Below are 21,396 nucleotides of genomic sequence, written 5' to 3' on the forward strand. Positions count from 1 at the left end.
CATTCATCTATGGAAGTTAAGTTGATGTTACTAAAGAAGAGTAGAATAGCAATCACTAGAGAGCTAAGAAGGGTAGGAGCAAGAAGGAATAGAAAGAGGATGAATAACAGGTACCAAGTAGTTAGATAAGATTACACAGAGTTCAACAACACTGTAAGGTGACTACAGTTTATAAAAAAAAAATTATGTATTTAAGGAAGAATCAGAAGAGTCTGAGATTCCAAAAAAATTATCTGATCATTGCATATTTTGTATATGTATTAAATTATCATGCTACATCCATAAATATATACAACTGTCATGAAAAAAGATACTTCAGCAAACACTGGGTGCAGAATACAGGAAAAAAAATAAGGATGAATATAACATGTGCACATTAAGCCAGTGATTCTCCTAGTGTGATCCATAGATCCTCAGAGAGGCATTCAAAAATTTCATAAGGTTAACAGTATTTTCACAATAATTCTATGACATTATTCACCTGTTTTATTCTTATTTACTCAAGAGAATATAATGGAGTTTTCAGCGGCAACTTGGATTGTATTATCATAGCAAATTAAATTCCAGGAAATATAAGACTCCAAGTGTGGTAAGCCAGACATTAGAGACTTATAAAAAAAAAGTGTAACAATTCCCCTCTTTTCAGTGTATCTTTTTGCTTAAACAATATAATTTATGTTCACTTTAGTTTTTATGAATGCAAGGCCTTTATTTATTAAGTTGTAAGTGAAATTTTGAAGTCTGATAGATATGGACCATACAAATAAATGCTGTGTGAAGGGATCCCAATCATTTTTAGAAGTGTTAAGTAGATTTAAAAAAAAAAAGCTGGTTTGCTTCCATTAGATACAGAAAACCAAGGCAGAACACATTACAATAGGTGAAAAGGGACATTGAAAAATGATAAAATTGGTCAATTTCACAGAAATATGCAAGAGATATAAATTTGCACACACTAAATAGCATAGCCTCAAAACTATTTAAAGACCAAAAACCCCAGGTATAAGAATAAAGAAATTAATCCACAACCATCATGAGAAAAAGTCTCTTAAATTTTCTCCATAACTATGCTAAGATTATCCATACCACACTTATGCAACAGGCAGCATGGCATAATGAAACATGAACAGGCTCTGGATTCTGGCAGTTCTGGGTTTCAATACAATAGGCATATTCTAAAACTAGCTGTGTGAATGTAGGCAAAATGACCAACTTCTCTAGCCTTAGTTCCTCTTTTTGTGGAGTTAGGATAATTTCACATTATTTAGAGGATTAAAAAATAACATCACCCTTTTCACGATAGTTACTAAAATAGTAGCTATTATAATTTCTTAACAATTATTCTTTTTTTAAGATTTATTTATTTATTTAAAAGTCAGAGTTACATAGAGAGAGGAGAGGTAGAGAGAGAGAGAGAGAGAGAGAGGTCTTCCATCTGCTGGTTCACTCCCCAGTTGGCCGCAACAGCCAAAGCTGCGCCAATCCAAAGCCAGGAGCCAGGAGCTTTATCCAGGTCTCCCACATGGGTATAAGTGCCGAAGGACTTGGGCTATCTTCTACTGTTTTCCTAGGTCATAGCAGAGAACTGGATCAGAAGTGGAGCAGCCGGGACTCAAACCAGCACCCATATGGGATGCCAGCACTGCAGGCAGCAGCTTTACCCACTATGCCACAGCACCTGCCCCAACAACAATTATTCTTAATAAAATAAACAATTAAAAATCTATAAATCTGTGGTAACCAAATAAGGCTTCAGAGAGAACAGCTTTTTAAGATCAACTTCGAAGGAGGAATAGGATATTCATATACTCAAACAAAATATATGCATCACTGACTAAACAGCAACGTGATCCTGTAAATGCATTTGGATTAAAGGAGCAATCTAGCTGGAGGGAAGTTAGAGTTAGTTGCTATCCTTCCTCTTTTAACCTATTAAATTCTTTATTATCAAATAAAGGCTGAAAACTGAGCAAAACAGACTCACAGAAAGCTTTACTTTAATATGCCAGTAATTCCTAAATGTTCCTAAGAAAAGTTTTCTTTCCCTTTCAGAATGGCATTTGGCCATACTTGCTACAAATATCTATTTCAAAGAATTCCTCCCATAGAAATGAGCCATTGGTCAAATAAAACATTGTTGCCACAGGGGAGAACATTCTGTAAGGAACAGCAAAACTAAAGATGTTAAATTATCCTGGGAGTATTCACTCAATAAATGTTTGGTAAAGGTCTACCTCTTTATGCTGATTATTGATTACTATCTCTGACAGTTTTTCTCTGCATGTGCAAACATGCTGAGTTGCACTTGAGATTTTTATTTCAGTGTGAAAGTTCTCCAGGGTTATACATGTATAGAAACAAGAATGAAACAGGAAGCAGGAAACTTGAGCTCTAACCCTACTTGTTCCAAGAGTTATATCAAAACTATGCGGGTCTACTTTCCATCTGTAAACTATGGTAGCTACAACTCGCAGATCAGTAAAATCCCTTTCAGCTTTATAACCAGGGAATGTTAGTTTGCAAAATTAGTAGGTAAATTAGCACCATCTAGTGGACTCTAAAGAATTCACTATATATAAAAACATTTCCACAAAAAAATGTTTTCAGGTTTATTTTATTTTACTTTTTAAAAAATTTCCTCCAAATATCCAAAGACAATATTTTGGAGTATGAATAAATCCAGGCGCATTCTCACTTCAGGCCATAGTATATTAATCAAGTATATATGAAAATGTTGAATTCCTTCTTTCATATTTACATTAGGATCATTTTCCAGAAAGAATATTAGCTGGAAAATAAAGTAACAGGAAAGAAATCTCTTAGTATCTCTATCTACATACAGTAATTTAATCTAGGATTATATTATCTACAGGTTATTAATCAACAAATTAATGATGAAATTAAAGAAATATTTTTTCCTGATTAAAGTTTTCCTAAAACAGCAGAGAAAGAAGCTTTATAATTGAGAAGACAGTAATGTTTTATTTTGTCATACATGAACATACTTCTCTTTGTTTTTACTCAGTAGTCAATAAATAAAATATAACAATTTATGGCAATTCTACATATATAAAACTATGTAAAAAGACACATATTACTAGGATATATTCTGGTGTAAAAGTCATTTTTTTGTTGCTACATTCCTAGCAATATTCAAGTGTTATATTTCAATGTCTGGAAAATCGTTCATACATAGCATCTCTTTAATAAATCTGCTCATAACCGGCGCCGTGGCTTAACAGGCTAATCCTCTGCCTTGCGGCGCCGGCACACCGGGTTCTACTCCCGGTTGGGGCGCCGGACTCTATCCCGGTTGCCCCTCTTCCAGGCCAGCTCTCTGCTATGGCCGGGGAAGGCAGTGGAGGATGGCCCAAGTGCTTGGGCCCTGCACCCACGTGGGAGACCAGGAGAAGCACCTGGCTCCTGGCTTCGGATCAGCGAGATGCGCTGGCCACAGCGGCCATTGGAGGGTGAACCAACGGCAAAAAGGAAGACCTTTCTCTCTGTCTCTCTCTCTCTCACTATCCACTCTGCCTGTCAATAAATAAATAAATAAATGAATCTGCTCATTTATAAATGGCATTTGTGTTTCATAGAGAGCTATAATGTAGTATGAAATAGTAATAATTTTTTTTTTTGACAGGCAGAGTGGACAGTGAAAGAGAGAGACAGAGAGAAAGGTCTTCCTTTTTGCCGTTGGTTCACCCTCCAATGGCCGCTGCGGTAGGTGCACTGCGGCCGGCACACCGCGCTGATCTGATGGCAGGAGCCAGGTGCTTCTCCTGGTCTCCCATGCGGTGCAGGGCCCAAGCACTTGGGCCAACCTCCACTGCACTCCCTGGCCACAGCAGAGAGCTGGCCTGGAAGGGGGGCAACCGGGACAGGATCAGTGCCCCGACCGGGACTAGAACCCGGTGTGCCGGCGCCGCAAGGCGGAGGATTAGCCTATTGAGCCGCGGCACCGGCCGAAATAGTAATAATTTTAAGTATTAAATATATACTTATTAAAGAGACAGATGAATAAGGTAAAAAATCAGTCACTGGGGTAGACTGCTGAATTTCAAATCCTGTCTTACGCAGTTTACTTCACCTCTCTGTGCCTATGTTTTGTTCCTTGATAGTGGGAAAAAAATCATTAAAGAGTTAATAGGCATAAAGGTCTTAAAACAAATGCCTGGTTGCATAAAAGTTATCTATTGTCATATTATATTAAATTTTTTCTCTAAAATGTTTACAAAAAATTTTTTGATCATGTAACATAGTCTTCAAAATTAACTAAGTTTCAAAATGTTTCTGCTAAGAAGTCAACAAAAGCCAAAATAAAAATGGGAGAAGTGAGGGCCAGTGTTGAGGTGCATCAGATTAAGCAGCTGCATGGGTCTCCCATATCCTATATCAAAGTGCGTGCTTGGAGTTCCAGCTACTTGTCCCTTCTGATCTAGCTTTCTGCCTGATATTCTCAAGTACCTGGATTCCTGACACCCATGTGTGAGATCTGGATGAAATACCTTTTTTTTTTTGGTTTCTACCTGGCCTAGCCAGCTATTGGGGGTGAACCAGTTTATAGAAGATCTCTCTCTATTTCTGACTCTGACTCACTTTCTCTATAACTCTGCCTTTCAAATAAATAACTATATCATTTAAAATGTGGAAGAAATAAAGAAAACTATAATTTTCATTCATTTTGGTTATTCTTTTTTAAAAAGATTTATTTATTCGAAAGTCAGAATTACACACATACACACACACACACACACACAGAGAGAGAGAGAGAGAGAGAGAGAGAGAGGTCTTCCATCCAATGGTTCACTCCCCAGATGGCCGCAATGGTCGGAGCTGCGCCCATCCAAAGCCAGGAGCCAGGAGCTTCTTCCAGTCTCCCACGCGGATGCAGGGGTCCCAAGGACTTGGGCCATCTTCTACTGCTATCCCAGGCCACAGCAGAGAGCTAGATCGGAAGAGGAGCAGCCAGGACTAGAACCGGTGATCATATGGGATGCTGGTGCTTCAGGCCAGGGTGTTAACCTGCTGCGCCACAGCGCCGGCCCCCATTTTGGTTATTCTTTAAAAAATAAATAAAAAAATACTAACTCAAAATATGAAAAATTTCCATGGGTCAGTTTTATAAAAATACATGTGGCAACATCCATTCAAGAACTGTTTCTCCATATTACACAGATAAAACAAAAGTTTTATCAACTTGCCTCACACTTATGAGAAATTACAGGCAAAAAAACTCCATGAAATATAATAAAGATATAACAAAGCTAAAATAGAAGTTCATGCAAATTAAACTGAGTTATAAAATACAACTTGGAGAAAAAAGTCTTAATTTAATGAAAAGTACAATTAAATCTCTCGTCTGATTAAAATAAATGTATCTTGGGGTAGGCTGCCAATAGTGCCAGCATCCCATATGGGAGCCAGTTCAAGTCCTTGTTGCTCCAGTTCCAATCCAGCTCCCTGCTTATGTACCTAGGAAGGCAGTAGAAGACGCTCTAAGTCCTTGGGTCCTTGCACCCATGTGGGAGACCTGGAAGAAGCTCCTGGCTCCTGGCTCCTGGATTCTGATTGGTTCAGCTCCAGCCATTGAGGCCATTTGGGGAGTGAACCAGAAGACATCTCTCTCTCTCTCTCTCTCTCTCTCTCTCTCTCTCTCTCTCTCTCTCTCTCTTTCTCTCTCTGCCTCTCTGTAACTCTCCTTCAAAATAAAATAAATCTTTAAAAAAATAAAATAAAATCTTTAAAAATAAAACATAAAATAAAAGTATCTTTAAAATCATCTACCCTAAAGTGAGCTTAATTAGCTTAAATTGATTATGTATTTAAAAATAACTTCTGATCATGTTAAATTTTTCTATAATCAAAAACTTGTTTCTAAACCAGACCAATGATAGAAAATAATGTAAAAAATGTAAATAATATTCTGGCAATTATTTCACAATTTGTACAAAAATAGATATCAAATATAATAGTTTACCTCTTCCCTTCATTGACCAGAAAAAAATCTGTATTTCCATATGTAATATAGTTAGGAGCCTCTATTTTAGGTTACACTTTTAATTTATATTTCAGTTTTGGATCCTACTAATAACAAAAATCATCTATTTCCATAGCCAAGGCATGTAATAAGTTTAAATATTAAAGGCAATTATAAAAATGTATTAGTAACTTCAGAAATTTCAATTTATGGAATTCAATTTTAAACTATTAGTGTTATATAAATAAAAGTGTTTCTTACTTGAAATATGTTATAAGTATTTCATAAAATTTTGGTCTATACTCATATAGTTTAATTAGAATTTAAGATTCAGAATAACTAATCTAAAATGAATTGTTAAATAGACTGACATTGACACTATTCTCATTCACTTTAATTAAATCAATTAAAATGTACATTAATGTTTACAAATTAAAAGAGTAATTAGAACTATCATTATATGTTAACTTCTGTAATGACTACAACTTAATAAGAATTAGAAGCAAATGAAACGTGAAACTACAAATGTAAAATATTATGGTATTGCTTCTAATTCTAGTTCATCTCCTTAAGAAACATTATACCATGGAAAAGTAACTTACGAATTTATAAACACAAATCTATCTTTGTGCCCCTCCCTAAGAGTTCTTAGCATCAATATATCAATGAAAGACAAAGTCTATGCATTTCCTTAGCTCAACCAGTATCTGTAAGCAGTTTCTGAAGATGAAAAACAGACTCTACAGGGTCTTCAGAAAAATCCACTTTCTCATGTAGACTCTTCTCACACTCCATAAATACAGTGTCTTCACTGTACGCAACAGACAGCAAAGAAGTCTTGTGCTCTGTTTGCACTGTGCTACACAGAGATACCTCAGGTACATCAATTAATACTATATCAGTTTTCTCATAAATTTTATAGATATCCTATACCAGGAAATCCAGTTCTCAGTAAAAAATCCTAAAATGGTATTGCTGGCAATGAAGATGAAGTAAACAGGATTTCAAGAATTTCAATTTACAAATGGTCCTCTTTTTCTTTTAAGTTCACTTCAGTATGTACCACCATATTAGCATACATTATTAACACATGTGTCTTCATGCCAACAACAAAATTGTTTCTATATGTATTTTAAACAATAAAAAACAAAATACTTTATAAATGTAAACACGCTAAAACAAAGTGATGATTCAAAAGGTTAAAAATAAAAAAGTGACCAAATAGGCAATCACAAACAAAAGGAAACCATTTCAGAAAAGACAGAATTTTACTTACAGTAAAAAATCATAGTTACTTAAGAAGCAGAGTGGTAGCAACATTCATATAGCAGAAAGTAAGAGACATACAAAAAGCAATAGTCTGATTAATGACACATAAATAACAGGCAAATTTAAAATAGCTCAATTCTCAGTCCAACATAGCTCATGTACCCAAAAGCTCTTAAAATGGTCAGTAAGGTAGATCTTATGGTTGAAAGAATAAACTCTACATCAAAATAAGAAAAAAGGGCTGCCTCCTTTTCAGGTGCACATAAAACATTCAGGAAAACCAACCACATAATTTACTAGTAAGAAAGCCACAATAAGTTGCAAATATCAGAAATGGCACAAAAATGATTCCTTGGCTATAATACATAGAATAACATAAAAAGAGACCTTTCCATATAGGAATTAACAAATTTTAGATAAGGACAGCTGCTTGCAACCTGACATTCCATGTCAAGAGCCAGTTCGAGTCCTGGCTGCTCCACTTCCAATCCAGCATATCTCTCTCTCTCTCTCTCTCTCTCTCTCTCCTACTTCCAATACCCCTCTCTGTTGCTCTGGCTTTTAAGTATATAATTAAATGAATCTTAACAAAAATTATAGATTCAAAGACAAGCTAAACTTACAGAAATGAGGAAAACTCTTACATATCAGAAGTTATGGGCTAAGAATTGCTCAAAGGAAAATTTCTATATTTAAGTACTTATATCAACAAGAATGAAAAAGATTTTAGAAACTGAATTAACATTTTACTTAAGTATGACAAAAAGGCAACACAATAAACAGAAGAAAATAAGAAAAAACCAGGCACGATTATGTATTAGAAATGCAAAATAGCACAATCCACATAAAGGGAGTTTGGCATTACTTTCCTAAGTTACTGATATCTGTTAGTCCAATAATACAATTTGTAGGAAATTATCCTAAGATATACCTGATCAAGTATGAAATTATCTAGGTGTCAGGATATCCGCGGTAGCAACACAGAAGACTGGAAACAATTTAAGACCCACCAAACGCACCACCGAAATAAACTCTGATCCATCCACACAAAAGAATATTTTACAGCCATGGAAAAAGAATGGATTTCTTATTATGAAATCTATAATATGTTGCTAAGTGGAAAATAAGCAAGATTGGGAATGGTATTCAATGTATGCTACATTTTCTGTGACAGAAGGATTAGCACATACATAAAGGCACTTCAGAAAGTGTGGGGAATTAAATGACACTCATTTTGGTGCAAAACAGTTTTGAAGTTTTTTCATTAGATCAGTCTTCAAGTGATTCATGGAAAATGTATATCATGAACCAACTGTGCATTAATTTCAAAATTGTTTGTGCCAAAATAGATTTAAGTTTTAATCAATTTTTATAAACTTTTTGAAGTATGCTCATACATATACACTCTTAGGTATATATATGTCTAAATACAAATATTCAACTTGAATGTCATACAAAGCATCTGCATATAAAAGAAATAGGCTAAAAGAATAAAAAAGAATAGGGACAGAAGCATAATCACTTTGAATAGACTTTTCTTAACTAATTCTCATTGTGAAATCATATCTGCTTTAAAAATTAAAAATAAACTGAACCAAATGAGAAAAGTGAACTAACTGTATATCAACTTCATAATATAATCACAAAGATAAAAATACCTCAAATAATTTTAGAAATACTACTTTAATTGTATCTCTCTGGGGATATAATACAAGGACAAAAAGAAATCAAAACAAGTTTTAAAATTAAATCAGTAAGTTTTCTTGTTAGTAATAATATTGGCATTGTTTTGAAGCTATATTATGATTAAGATAACAAAGAGTTATGTAAATATGTTGGCATAAAGTTTGTAAAGGAAGAGAAAGAGAACAAAACTGTAAAGTTTAAATAAGTAAGCAGGAATCAGAGATATCAATATTTGATATCTTCAATTCAAATTCATGGAACAGTACAATTTAAGTATCAAAAAATAATGAGGTATCTGATGGAAATAATCTCAATATTAAAATATGAGTCATAAGCATACAAAGACAGAGAGAGAGAGGTTAGGGAAGAGAAATACAAAAAAACAAAATAAAGGAAAACAAACAAAAATACATCACTGGAAGTAACTTGAGTTACTAGGATTGTATTCTGAAAATTTACCAATTCAAAGGTAAGCATGCATCCCTATTTTTCCTCTACAAATTATTTTAGGATAACCAAACAGCTGCAATTAATTAAACAATCTCATCTGAAAAGATGTGAAGGAAATGATCAAATTAGAAAACTCACTTTGCATATCCCTATTGCATTAACTGATTCAGGTCATACTGATAAATAGATGATAAATTAGCCAAAGGGTGATGGAGCATTTTATAATGGAGTGTTTTCACCATCACCAGCTGTATCCAGTACTGAACAATATCATCATTACAAGTAAATTGACAAACATTGTATGACTGTTAATGTAATGCAGTATGAATCAGAGTGTCAGCTATCAAGAATTTCTGCTAGAGCAATGGATTTGAATCTAATTAAGCCTTATAAGCACATTACCATTTATAGGAAATAGAGAGCTTTATGAAACAATTTTGATGACAAAAAAATATAAAGGGATAAAGCTAGAATGTAGGGTAATCTGAACAAACAACAGAGGTTATGCAACAAATCAATGGTCCCCCAAAATTACGAATACTAGATTATGGATTATCATTTATATAAGTAATCATTATTAATTTTATTAGGTGCCATAGTGCACTGTGCTCAAGTTAGAAAGGACCATATTATTAAAAGCTGTCTCCTGAAGAATGAAGGGATAGAGTTATGTAGTTTTCGGATTTGCTTTAAAAAAGAAAAAAAAAATCAAAACCAAAAAAATAAAGATTAAGCAACATTGAATATAAATAATGGTTATATGGAGTTTCCAATGTATTATATTTTTGTAAACATTTTATATTTTCTGCAATGAAAAAAGAAACAAAAAACTAATTTCAAAAAGACTTAAGTAGAATAACATCTACACACAAAGCGTAGGCTTACTTCTGTTCCCCAATCTACTCCTATCCCACTCCCTGATATTTCAGTCAAGATCAGATTTCCAAATAATTATAGGATAAATAAGGTGGATATCACAGTATCCTTTGGAGGTACAAACATTTAATCCATTTGTATTGTATCATAGTAAACGTTTTTTTAACCAAGTTCCTGACTTTTTACAAGGCTTAATTCTTTATTAACCATCATTAAGATCCTACCAAGACTATTAAGAATCTCATGCCAAAGTTAATAGTAAAATATATATATATATATATATATATAAATAAAAAGACAGTATCTTAAACCAGATATTAATCAACACAAATAGATTTCTACTTTAGGATTATCTTACTAGAAACATGGTAGAAAAAAATTTGAAGATGATTTTCAGTGTATTGAAGAGGAATGCTAGGAGATAAGAAGTGATAACAAGAACAGAGCACTCTCCACACCAAAGGGTAAGAGCACTGAGGCAAAGTCCCCAATGTGAAGTAAAAGAAAACTTTGTTTTTCAAAAGCTTAAGATGAAGGGAATGACAGTAGGAATAATTTGTCACAGGCTCATGATAATGATAGAGATGATTCTAGAAGGAACTGTTTGGAATTTTAGAGAAAAATGAAATGAGACATTTTAATATCCAAATTATATGGATTATAAAACATAAGGAAGGAAGTAGATCTAGACACATGGACATGCGTGTACAGGGATGGAGGGACGGAGAAATTCTGGAAGATGAACCCTTTCAGGTGGTACTCACCGTCTCACCTAAAGGACAGGTTAGTGTGGGTGATGTATGCATGCAACTAATGAAAGGGTTCACCAGGAAACAGCTGTGAGAATTCCTAAGAAAAGTGGAAGCATAAAATCCATAAACAGCACCTAATCAGGGTTGTATATTCCCCAGCAGAGCTTAGCGTAGTACTGGTTATTGGTAAAGGGACGGAAAAGTAAATATACTAACTTAACAGGACACTAAGAACTATTCATTTTTCAGTGGTGTGAATATACTCTTTTTATATATATTAAGAATATGTTTGCTTTCCTAATTTTGATAAAAGATTAATTAATTAAGTATAAGATAAATAAAATATGCAAATGAATATTAGCTGATTCCTAAAAAGGAATATATGAAAGAATGCACAATGTTAAAAAAATAAATGTCTAAATTAATAAAATTCTACCATTCTCACCAATTCGAGTGATTTTATTATGAGAAACTTCAAGATTCTGAATATTAGTGCAGCCATCCAAACCATGAAAAGAAGTCAGTTGATTTTTATTAAGAAGAACAACACAGAGATTTTCCAGATTTTCACAGTTGATGGTTTCAATATGGTTTTCCTAAAGCAAGGAGCAAATATGATTAGCTTAATTTCAATGGCTTATTAAAGAAATATTTAAAATTTGCAAAAGGAGGAAGGACAAGATCTGATCTCCAAATGAATATATGAATCTCCATCTTTTGTGATAACCATACAAACTATATACTATCTAAATAAAAATATTAAGTGATTTAAAAGAATTTGTTAATTTTCATATTCCTTAACATTCTTATAGGACAATATAATAAAATATTTCAAACAATGTAAATGAACAAGAAAGAATATTTTGCCAATCTTGATTTTACCATCGAAAATGGGAATGTCTACTGTAGTCAACCAAGCCCTGTCTCACCACGGGATCTGGGTATTGTGGTATAGGGGAAGAAAGAGAACCTTTCATTTTACCTTGTAGAGACCTAAGTTAAGAGAACTCAGTGAGTAGACGTACCCAAGAAATTGCACCTGAAAAACTGCATCTCAACTGGACCTGATTTATATAGGAACAGATCCCATGCTTCAAGACTGAACTTGATGCAGTAAGTACGGGAGACTTTGGGGTCATTGGGATGTGAATGTATTTTGAATGTGGGAAGGATGTAAATCATAAGGAGCCAAGAAGTGGATTGTAACAGTCTGTTACTTTGCTATTATCCAGTAAATCTTACAATCCAATATTCACACATCCACACAATTCTTCCATGAGAACTTAAGTCTTGGCCAGTGAAACATTAGCCAACATGATGCCAGCAGATGCATACTGTAAGCACTTGCATACTGGAGCTTGTCTTTTTGGAACACTAACCCTTGGGATTCAGCCACACTCGAAAGAAGACCATGATAACCACAAGAGCTGAACCATACGGATGTCAGTGGTATCTGACATAAAGATGATTTGACAGTACAGACTAGTCTGACTTCGATTACATAAGAGATCCAGTCAAGACAAACTGCATCCTGCCAGGCTGTGCTTCCAGTCACAGTCCACAGGACCATGAGCAAATAAGAGCATTGCTGTTTTGAACTACTAAGTAACGTAGTCATTGGTTAATACAGAAAAAAGTAACAAAAGCAATACCAATATCACCTGCAAAAACATGAATAATTTTTATGTCATACCACCTAACTGACTTCCATGTCTGGTTCTCACAAATTTAGGTCCTTGATGTAAACATGAATCTGTTTTATATTTTGTTATAAGATAAATTGAATAGAGAACATACCTGTGCATCTATGTACTTAAGTTTATGGCAGTTACCCAGGCCATGCAAAGAAGTTAATCCACAGCGTCGAAGAGATAGAAACTGAAGATTTGTACACTCTGCTAATGGGGAGAGATTACAACCTGGCAAATCCTGAAATGTCACTGTTGTAACCTAGAGAATTCAAGAAAATTAGATGGATAACATTGACAATGATAGCAAATATAAACTATATTAGCCTTGCAAAATTTGTAGAGAACTTTAGGTGATGCTACATGTTGAAATTCACCTTCATTAACAACTGAATTTGAGTGAAGCTATCTTCATTCTAATGTTTCCCATTTAGAAAGACAAAATCATACATGACCAGTTCAAGTTCAGAAGTAAAATATATCAAAGCAATAAGTCAGTCATTTATTAGCTAACTCTCTGAATTTTTCACCAAATTTTTCACCAAAGGCAGTTACAGAGAAAAAGAGAGAGAGATAGAGACATACCAAATTTTTTAAAAATTTATTTATTTGAAAGGCAGAGTCACAGAGAGAGAGGGAAAGACAGAGACAGAGATGATGGAATTGATCTTCATCCATTGGTTCACTCCCCAATGACTGCAATGTCCAGAGCTAGGCCAATCTGAAGCTAGGAGCAAGGAGATTCTTCAGGGTCTTCCACGTGGGTACAGAGGCCCAACAACTTGGGCCATCCTCTACTGCTCTCCCATGAGCATTAGCAGGGAGCTGGTTTGGAAGTGGAGCAGCTGGGACTCGAATCGGCACCCATATGGGATGTTAGTACCACAGCCAGTGGCTTTATCTGCTACTCCACAGAGCCAGTCCCTTACCAAGTTCTTTTTCTTTGTTTTTTTTCATGTCCTTGGACTCATTTTTAGGATTAACTACATAAATGTTTATGATCTGCATTTGGTAGTATCCTGGGGATCCCTGAATAGTACCAGGGACCACAAAGATCAGGAAATAGATTGTGTTTCTAACCTGCCATATTTCAACTAGACAGACTCAGCTATCTTGTAAAAACAGAAGAAAGTATGAGTAGAGATATTATGAAACCTATAAGTAGAAACAACCAATAATAATTGAGCCATGCAATATGTATCTCCTTCTACAACAGGTGTTCTTTCTTATCAACGTCTGAATCATTCCTTGCTACTGAATTTATAATATACCCAGAGCATACAGAATTTGTGGAATCATGAATAATACTTCTTCCTCTATATTTGAAATAGTTTGAAAGTCATACATATACATTTCTTATTTCTAATACATTGCCATGTACTCAGCACATCACATAGTGTTTTCTTTTTCAAAAATTTTACTTACTTATTTTTATTTAAAGGAGAGAGAGAGAGAGAGAGAGAGAGAGAGAGAGAGAGAGAGAGAGAGAGAAAGTATTTTCCATCTATTAGTTCACTCCCCCAAAACCTACCAACAGCTGGGGCTGGGTCATGCCAAAGTCAGCAGCCAGGAATTCAATCTGGTCTCCCACCTGGGTGACCAAAACCCAAGTCCTTGAGCTATCACTTGCTGCCTCCCAGGTTATACATTAGCAGGAAGCTGGAACTGGAAGAAGCCAGGCACTATGACATGGGATGCACTGCATCATAGCTTCCATCACGCTTTTAACTTTCATATGGCACATTCACATGTATGTTTCATTTCTATATAATATATTTAATGTTGTAAAGCAAAAAGTTTGAAACAGTTGCTTTGAGTAGTAGTGAGATTACAGGGTTCTTTAGAGCACTGCAATGGACCAGCACCAATACCACCAATGGAGGTGTGGTAAAAAGGAAGAACATTAGGTCATGTTGAATCAGAATCAACATTTTAACAAATCCACTGGTTATCCATATGCACATTACAGTTTGTCAAGGGCAGGCAGAGGGGCCGGCACTGTGGCGCAGTAGGTTAATTCTCCACCTGCCGCACCAGCATCCCATATGGGTGCCGGTTCTAGTCCTGGTTACTCCTCTTCCAGTCCAGCTCTCTACTTTGACCTTGGAAAGCATTAGAAGATGGCCCAAGTGCCTGGGCCCCTGCACCCGCATGGGAGACTGGGAAGAAGAACCTGGCTCCTGGCTTCGTATTGGCACAGCTTTGACCCTTGCAGCCATCTGGGGAGTGAACCAATGGAAGGAAGACCTTTCTCTCTGTCTCTCTCTATCTCTAACTCTACCTGTCAAATAAATAAATAAAATCTTTAAAAAAAAAAAAAGAGTAGGCAAAAGAAGTGCCAGTGTTGTAGCACAGCGGGTAATGCCTGTGATGCCAGCATCTCATACAGGTACCAGTTCAAGCCTTGCTGCTGTATTTTTATATAGCTCTTTGCTAATGACCTGGGAAAAGCCATAGAAGATGGCCCAAGTGTTTAGGCATCTGCCATCTATGTTGGAGACCCAGAAGAAGTTCCTGGCTCCTGGGTACAGCCTGGCCCTACCCTGGCCATTGTGGTCATCTGGGGAGTAAACCAGCAGACAGAAGATCTCTGTCTATACCTCTCTCTCTGTAACTTTGATTTTCAAGTAAATAAGTCTCTTAAAAGAAAAGGAGTAGGATGGCGCCGCAGCTCAATAAGCTAATCCTCTGCCTGTGGCGCCGGCACACCGGGTTCTAGTCCCGGTTGGGGCGCTGCATTCTGTCCTGGTTGCTCCTCTTCCAGGCAAGCTCTCTGCTGTGGCCCAGGAGTGCAGTGGAGGATGGCCCAAGTGTTTGGGCCCTGCACCTGCATGGGAGACCAGGAGAAGCACCTGGCTCCTGCCTTCGTATCAGCGTGGTGCACTGGCTGCAGCGTGCCGGCCACAGTGGCCATTGGGGGGTGAACCAACAGAAAAGGAAGACCTTTCTCCTTGTCTCTCTCTCTCACTGTCCACTCTGCCTGTCAAAAAACCTCCCTCCCATCCGCAACCCTCCCATCTCCCACTCCCTCTCCCATTCCACTCACTTCAAGATTCATTTTCAATTATCTTTATATACAGAAGATCAATTTAGTATATATTGAGTAAAGATTTCATCAGTTTGCACCCACACAGAACACGAAGTGCAAAATACTGTTTGAGTACTAGTCATAGCATTAATTCACATTGAACTACACATTAAGGACAGAGATCCTATATGAGAAATAAGTGCACAGTGACTCCTGTTGTTGATTTAACAAATTGACACTCTTGTTTAAGGCATCAGCAATCTCCCCAAGCTCTAGTCATGAGTTTCCAAGGCCATGGAAGCCCCCTGAGCTCGCTGACTTTGATCTTATTTAGACAACGTCATAGTCGAAGTGGAAGTTCTCTCCTCCCTTCAGAGAAAGGTACCTCCTTCTTTGATGGCCCAATCTTTCCACTGGGATCTCACTCGCTGAGATCTTTCATTTAGTTTTTTTTTTTTTTTCTCGCCAGAGTGTCTTGACTTTCCTTGCCTAAAATACTCTCATGGGCTCTTCAGCCAGATCCAAATGCCTTAAGGGCTGATTCTGAGGCCAGAGTGTTGTTTAGGACGTCTGCCATTCTATGAGTCTGCTGTGTATCCCGCTTCCCATGTTGGATCGTTCTGTCCCTTTTTGATTCTATCAGTTAGTATTAGCAGACACTAGTTTTGTTTATGTGATCCCTTTGACTCTTAGACCTACTGTGACCTGAAACTGATCACTTGGACTAGTGAGATAGCATAAGATTGGGTTTTCTTTCTTTCTTTCTTCCTTGAAGTCTATAAATGAGTACTCATTTATCACATTACACAAAAGAATGTTACTGAGAGAAAAATTAAATAATGCTTATTTATTACTATAAATATATATTTTCCTAGGCATCTGTCTACACTAAGAATCTAAGTCATCTTCAATGACATTTGACTTTCAGGCCTTAGCCAATTATATGTATATTCATAATAAACCCTTTCTAGTATTGCACTATAAAAATATTCTTTCCTGTGTTTTACACATCTGTTAGTTTCCAATTTTGGTTGAAACTCTAGTATCCATAACCATACAGAATCAATTGCACTGGTGACAACTATTTGAAATTTCTGGTGTATGTGTATTACATTTACATAACATACAACTGAATAATTTTATTTCTATACAGGAATTCTATAATCTCCTATTATATAAACTCTTATTTCACAGCAATAGTCCTATAAAGCCACTTCATGCCAAAAGGGGCCACTCAGGTGATATGGTAGTCCAGAATATCAAATTAGTAATTTCCAGCTCTAATTCCAATTTTAAATTCCTGGACACCTTCACTCTTAGAAGACTAATAATAGCTACGAGACCCCTGAACACAGGACTCAAGAGATTAAAAACTATAAAACAAATCCTTCTATAGTATTTCATGTAGAGAGACAATGACCTGAATATTTTTGGTTGAGATTTTAAAAATACATCTCCTCTCTTGGAGTGTATTTCAGTAATAAATTCATTAATTAAGAGGAAGAATTCTTGTATAAAAATATTGTGTCTACTAAACTTTGAAGTTATATTTTAGAGAACTAGAACTAGATGTGAAAAAACAGCATAACACTAGAATACCTGCTGTAGAGTATTCCAACTGCCATACTGAAGAATTTCTAGTGTACTCAAAGGAGGCATCCTGTTGGCTGCACATTTCACAGGTCTCCTTCTTTTAACAATTTTCTTTTGTTGATTCTGACTGAAGATTTTGAACCAAGGTTTACATGATTTCATCCAAGCTAGTCTCTTTTCTTCAATAGAAGACAGAAGTGTTGACTCTGGTCCAGAGCTGACATTTTCACACTCAGCTGTATTTTTATTACACTGGTCTGGAATTTCTTTAACCTCAGCTTTCTGAGAGCCAACTTCTTTAGAAACTAAGGAACTTCCTACATTATAGCCACACAAATCTTCACAAGGAGTATGTCTTCCTACAATGTAATCTTGCTTGTCTGTTTTGCCTTCTGTATTTCTCAAGGCATCAGTGGCATTAAAAATGACAAAGTCACTATTCAGAGCATTGCCTTCTGGACTGTCCTCGATTTCTCTGGATTTTAAATCAGCTTGTTTTTGAGTCACATGTAAATTTTTCCTTGTATCTTCAGGCTTTTCCAATTTTGATAACATTTTTTCTTTCATTGAAATAAGTGAAGTATTATTCTCTTCATGTAATGATTCATTGTGTTCTGGTACCTCTTCATTTTCTACTTTTTGTGCCTCTCTCTGTTGGTCACCTGTGATTATTTTCTGCACTTCCTTATTTTTTACCTCATTAATTCCTATACTATGTCCAACTATTATTACTTGGATTTCATCTCCCACATTCTTATTTATGTCATGTCCGACATTTTTCTCTTTTCGTATTTGAGAATTTAATTCTTGCAGCTGAAACTGTTCTTTCACATTTTCTTTTGGATCTGGGTTTTCCAGTTCAGTATTTTCATTTATATTTTCATATTCTCTTTCTTGCTTGCCCAATTTTTCTGAACACTGTATTTTCGTTGGGTTTGTATTTTCTCCTTCCATTTTTAATTCTGACAAAATTGTTTGGTTTGATATGGATTGCACTAATTCTTTCAATATTAGCTGTGTATCTACATTTTCTGTTTCATTTGATTCCTCAAGAGGAACATCTTCTTGCTTCAAATTTTCATCCATAATCTTTAAGGCTGTATGACACTTATTCTTTGACTTATCTTCAACAGTTAAATATTTATCAATAGAATTTTCTTTCTTTAATGTACTACTTATTATTAGTTGTTGTTTTGCATCTTCTGTTAATCTTAATTTTTCCTTGTTTCGCAGTTCCTCTCTTTCTTGTTTCAGAATGTTCTTTTTTTCTTCATAGTCTTTTTCTCTCCTTTTCTTTTCTTCTTGTTTCTGTCTTTTTATCTCTTCTTCTACCCTTTCCTCCTCTTCTAATCGTTTTTGCCTTTCTGCCTCCATCTGTCGTATTTTAGCTTCCATTTCTTTCCATTCTTGTGCTTTCTTTCTCCGGCTTTCTAGTTGTTCTTTTATGATCGGGCCATATTTTTGGTAGGCTACAAATGCTTTATATTTAGCTTGAATTTTTATGGCTGCATCATTCTGTAGTTTTAACAAACGTATTTTTTCTGTTTCCTGTAAGTCTTTAAGTCTTGTTCTTTCCTCTTCCATTTGTAAATGCAAGCTTCTAATAAATTCCTAAAATGACATAAGATTTGCAGTCAACATAAGCCAAATGTGTGATTTTATGAAAATATCATGAAATATATAGATGGAAAGCAAACACTTAAACTGAAGTTATACTGACATATATGAAGTCACTTATTTTAAAAGATATTATTTTTAAAAGGATATTTAGGAAATTGGATCACACTGGTAAGTTGATACTCTAATATTGTGGGTATACTTAGTCATCTAGATATAAATTGAGGAATTTTCCTTGAAGACAATATATGAAATTAAAATGACACAGAAAAAAGGCAAGGGAAACCACAGGTCATAATTCACCTAGAAGAAAAGTAGACTTCAAAATTTTGGAAATGGGAGTTCTGATAAAAAATACTTGGAGAAAGCACTAAGACTACAGAAGTACAGAATTATGACATTAAGAAGGCCAGGTAGCTCACACATGCAAGCAAAAGGAAGAACCCACTTACTCATGCATATTTTCTCTTCCCAACTATCAAAAAAGTTGCCAAACACATAATGTATTAAGTGAGCTGATCTGTAGTTAGAGGAAAATTCTTGTCACTAGAGTCCTAAAACAATAGTAAGCTGATAAAAAGAACTCAGGAAATATTTAAGGATAACTAACAAAAGATGTGAGAAAGTACATACATTAAATAGAAGCAAGAATCAACATCTAAGAAATAGGAACTATTAAACTAGAGAAGAGCTTCAATAAAGTAAAAATTTTATAAGGAATGATTTATATGAATCACTTCATGTAAAAGTAATCACAAAAAGAATTTAAACTTAAAAAATTGCTCCTTCAAACAAAGTCAAAATGCAATGCATGAATAGCTGATTAAATAAAAAACTTCAAAATGATGTGCTTTCTCTAAACAGTATATAAAATAACAAAAATACGAAATATTTGTCAAAGTATAAAGAAGTTAACCATAGAAACTCCTACAAATGACAAATAAGAGTTCCAGAATAAAGACCTGAGAAAAGCTGAAAGAAAAAAATTAATAGAAAAATAAATTTTCTAAACAACAACCAAAAAAGTCATAGGATAAAGGGCTGAGTTAGCTTTTTAACACACACACACACACACACTCATACATACAAACACTTGGATGCAGGTAATATGTCAGAATCCTAAAGAATATAAATTCCATACAATCTGGTATTATTTTCTAATTTCATTTTTGTACCTCAGGCATTTAAAGAATTTCTGGACACATTAAAAATAGTTAACATGTGAACATATAAAGTGAAAAATCCTAAAGTTTCAAAACAATGTAAGAAATAAACATAAAGTCTGCAATCATAAACACCATAGGAAAAATATACATTTAATGTAACAATGTTTCAATTGTAAAAAGTAAGTAGTGAAAGAATCTACCCACAAATAAACCACATAGTTTCTATGGTAAGTAAAAACATTTTCTTTTTTGTATCTGTAATGTTTTATTCTTTATAATTATATTTTTGGGTTTAACAATATTTAATATTTTGCTATATTCAGCTCACACAAAGATACTATATGCATATGCATGCATACTAATTTTCCTAAGACGATATTCATATCACATAGTTTATTCACAAAAGATATAAAAAAATGGGATAAATATAACCAAGCACATGAAAGGTCTTCAAAATAAAAACTGCAAAACAATAATGAAAGAAATAGCTAAAAATATTTGTAGCTTTGAAAACACAGAGAAAGTTTACCAACTAAAATATTTTTGATAAGCATTGTAAGTATTTAAGCCTGATGCTTCACGTGCCTAACCATTTTTAATTTAAACATATACAATGGGAAGTTACTTTTTCAGGATTTTTATAAAAATAAGGAAAATATTTGAAGGAAATACAAAGAAGTACAATAATGCTTATATGGATAGCTGGATGTGAGAAGTTTTTCAACTTTATGCAATATATTAATTTTACATAAAAACTTTGGAATGAATTAAATTTAAACATAATAATGTTAAATGGGGTTAATAATCTTAAATGGGGTTTAAACAATCAGTTGAGTGTGCTCAAGAAATATACTAATCTTTTCTAATATTCTTCAGACATAGTAAAATATTCATAATCATATCTTTTCTCAAATCTTTTTTATTTTTATTTATTTACTTGACAGGCAGAGTCACAGACAGTGAGAGAGAGACAGAGAGAAGGGTCTTCCCTCTGTTGGTTCACTCCCCAAGTGGCCCCAAAGGCCTGACCTGCGCCTTTCTGAAGCCAGGAGCCAGGTGCTTCCTCTCAGTCTCCCATCGGGGTGCAGGGGTCCAAGCACATGGGCCATCCTCCATTGCTTTCCCAGGCCATAGCAGAGAGCTGGACTGGAAGAGGAGCAACTAGGACTAGAACCAGCACCCACATGGGATGCAGGAGCTGCAGTTGGAGGATTAACCTAGTGAGCTATGGTGCCGGCTCCTCTTTTCTCAAATCTTTAAAGAAATTTTGGAGTTACAATTTTACATAGAT

The 21,396-nt window shown here is 35.0% G+C and overlaps 1 protein-coding gene across 4 annotated transcripts in view; it reads right to left on the reverse strand.

Moving 5' to 3' along the window:
• The window catches only part of LRRIQ1 (leucine rich repeats and IQ motif containing 1), a 237,314-nt gene that overhangs the window by 192,115 nt on the left and 23,803 nt on the right, over window positions 1-21,396 (reverse strand). For all 4 annotated transcript variants that reach the window (XM_062202044.1, XM_062202046.1, XM_062202042.1 and 1 more), the window contains exons 8-10: window positions 17,329-18,933; window positions 12,811-12,963; window positions 11,459-11,609 (exon numbers count right to left, since the gene is read on the reverse strand). In XM_062202044.1, the coding sequence (XP_062058028.1) occupies window positions 11,459-11,609; window positions 12,811-12,963; window positions 17,329-18,933 (1,909 nt within the window). The remainder of the gene's footprint in view (window positions 1-11,458; window positions 11,610-12,810; window positions 12,964-17,328; window positions 18,934-21,396) is intronic.

The sequence above is a fragment of the Lepus europaeus genome, chromosome 10, assembly GCF_033115175.1.
Source record: "Lepus europaeus isolate LE1 chromosome 10, mLepTim1.pri, whole genome shotgun sequence".
Taxonomy (NCBI): domain Eukaryota; kingdom Metazoa; phylum Chordata; class Mammalia; order Lagomorpha; family Leporidae; genus Lepus; species Lepus europaeus.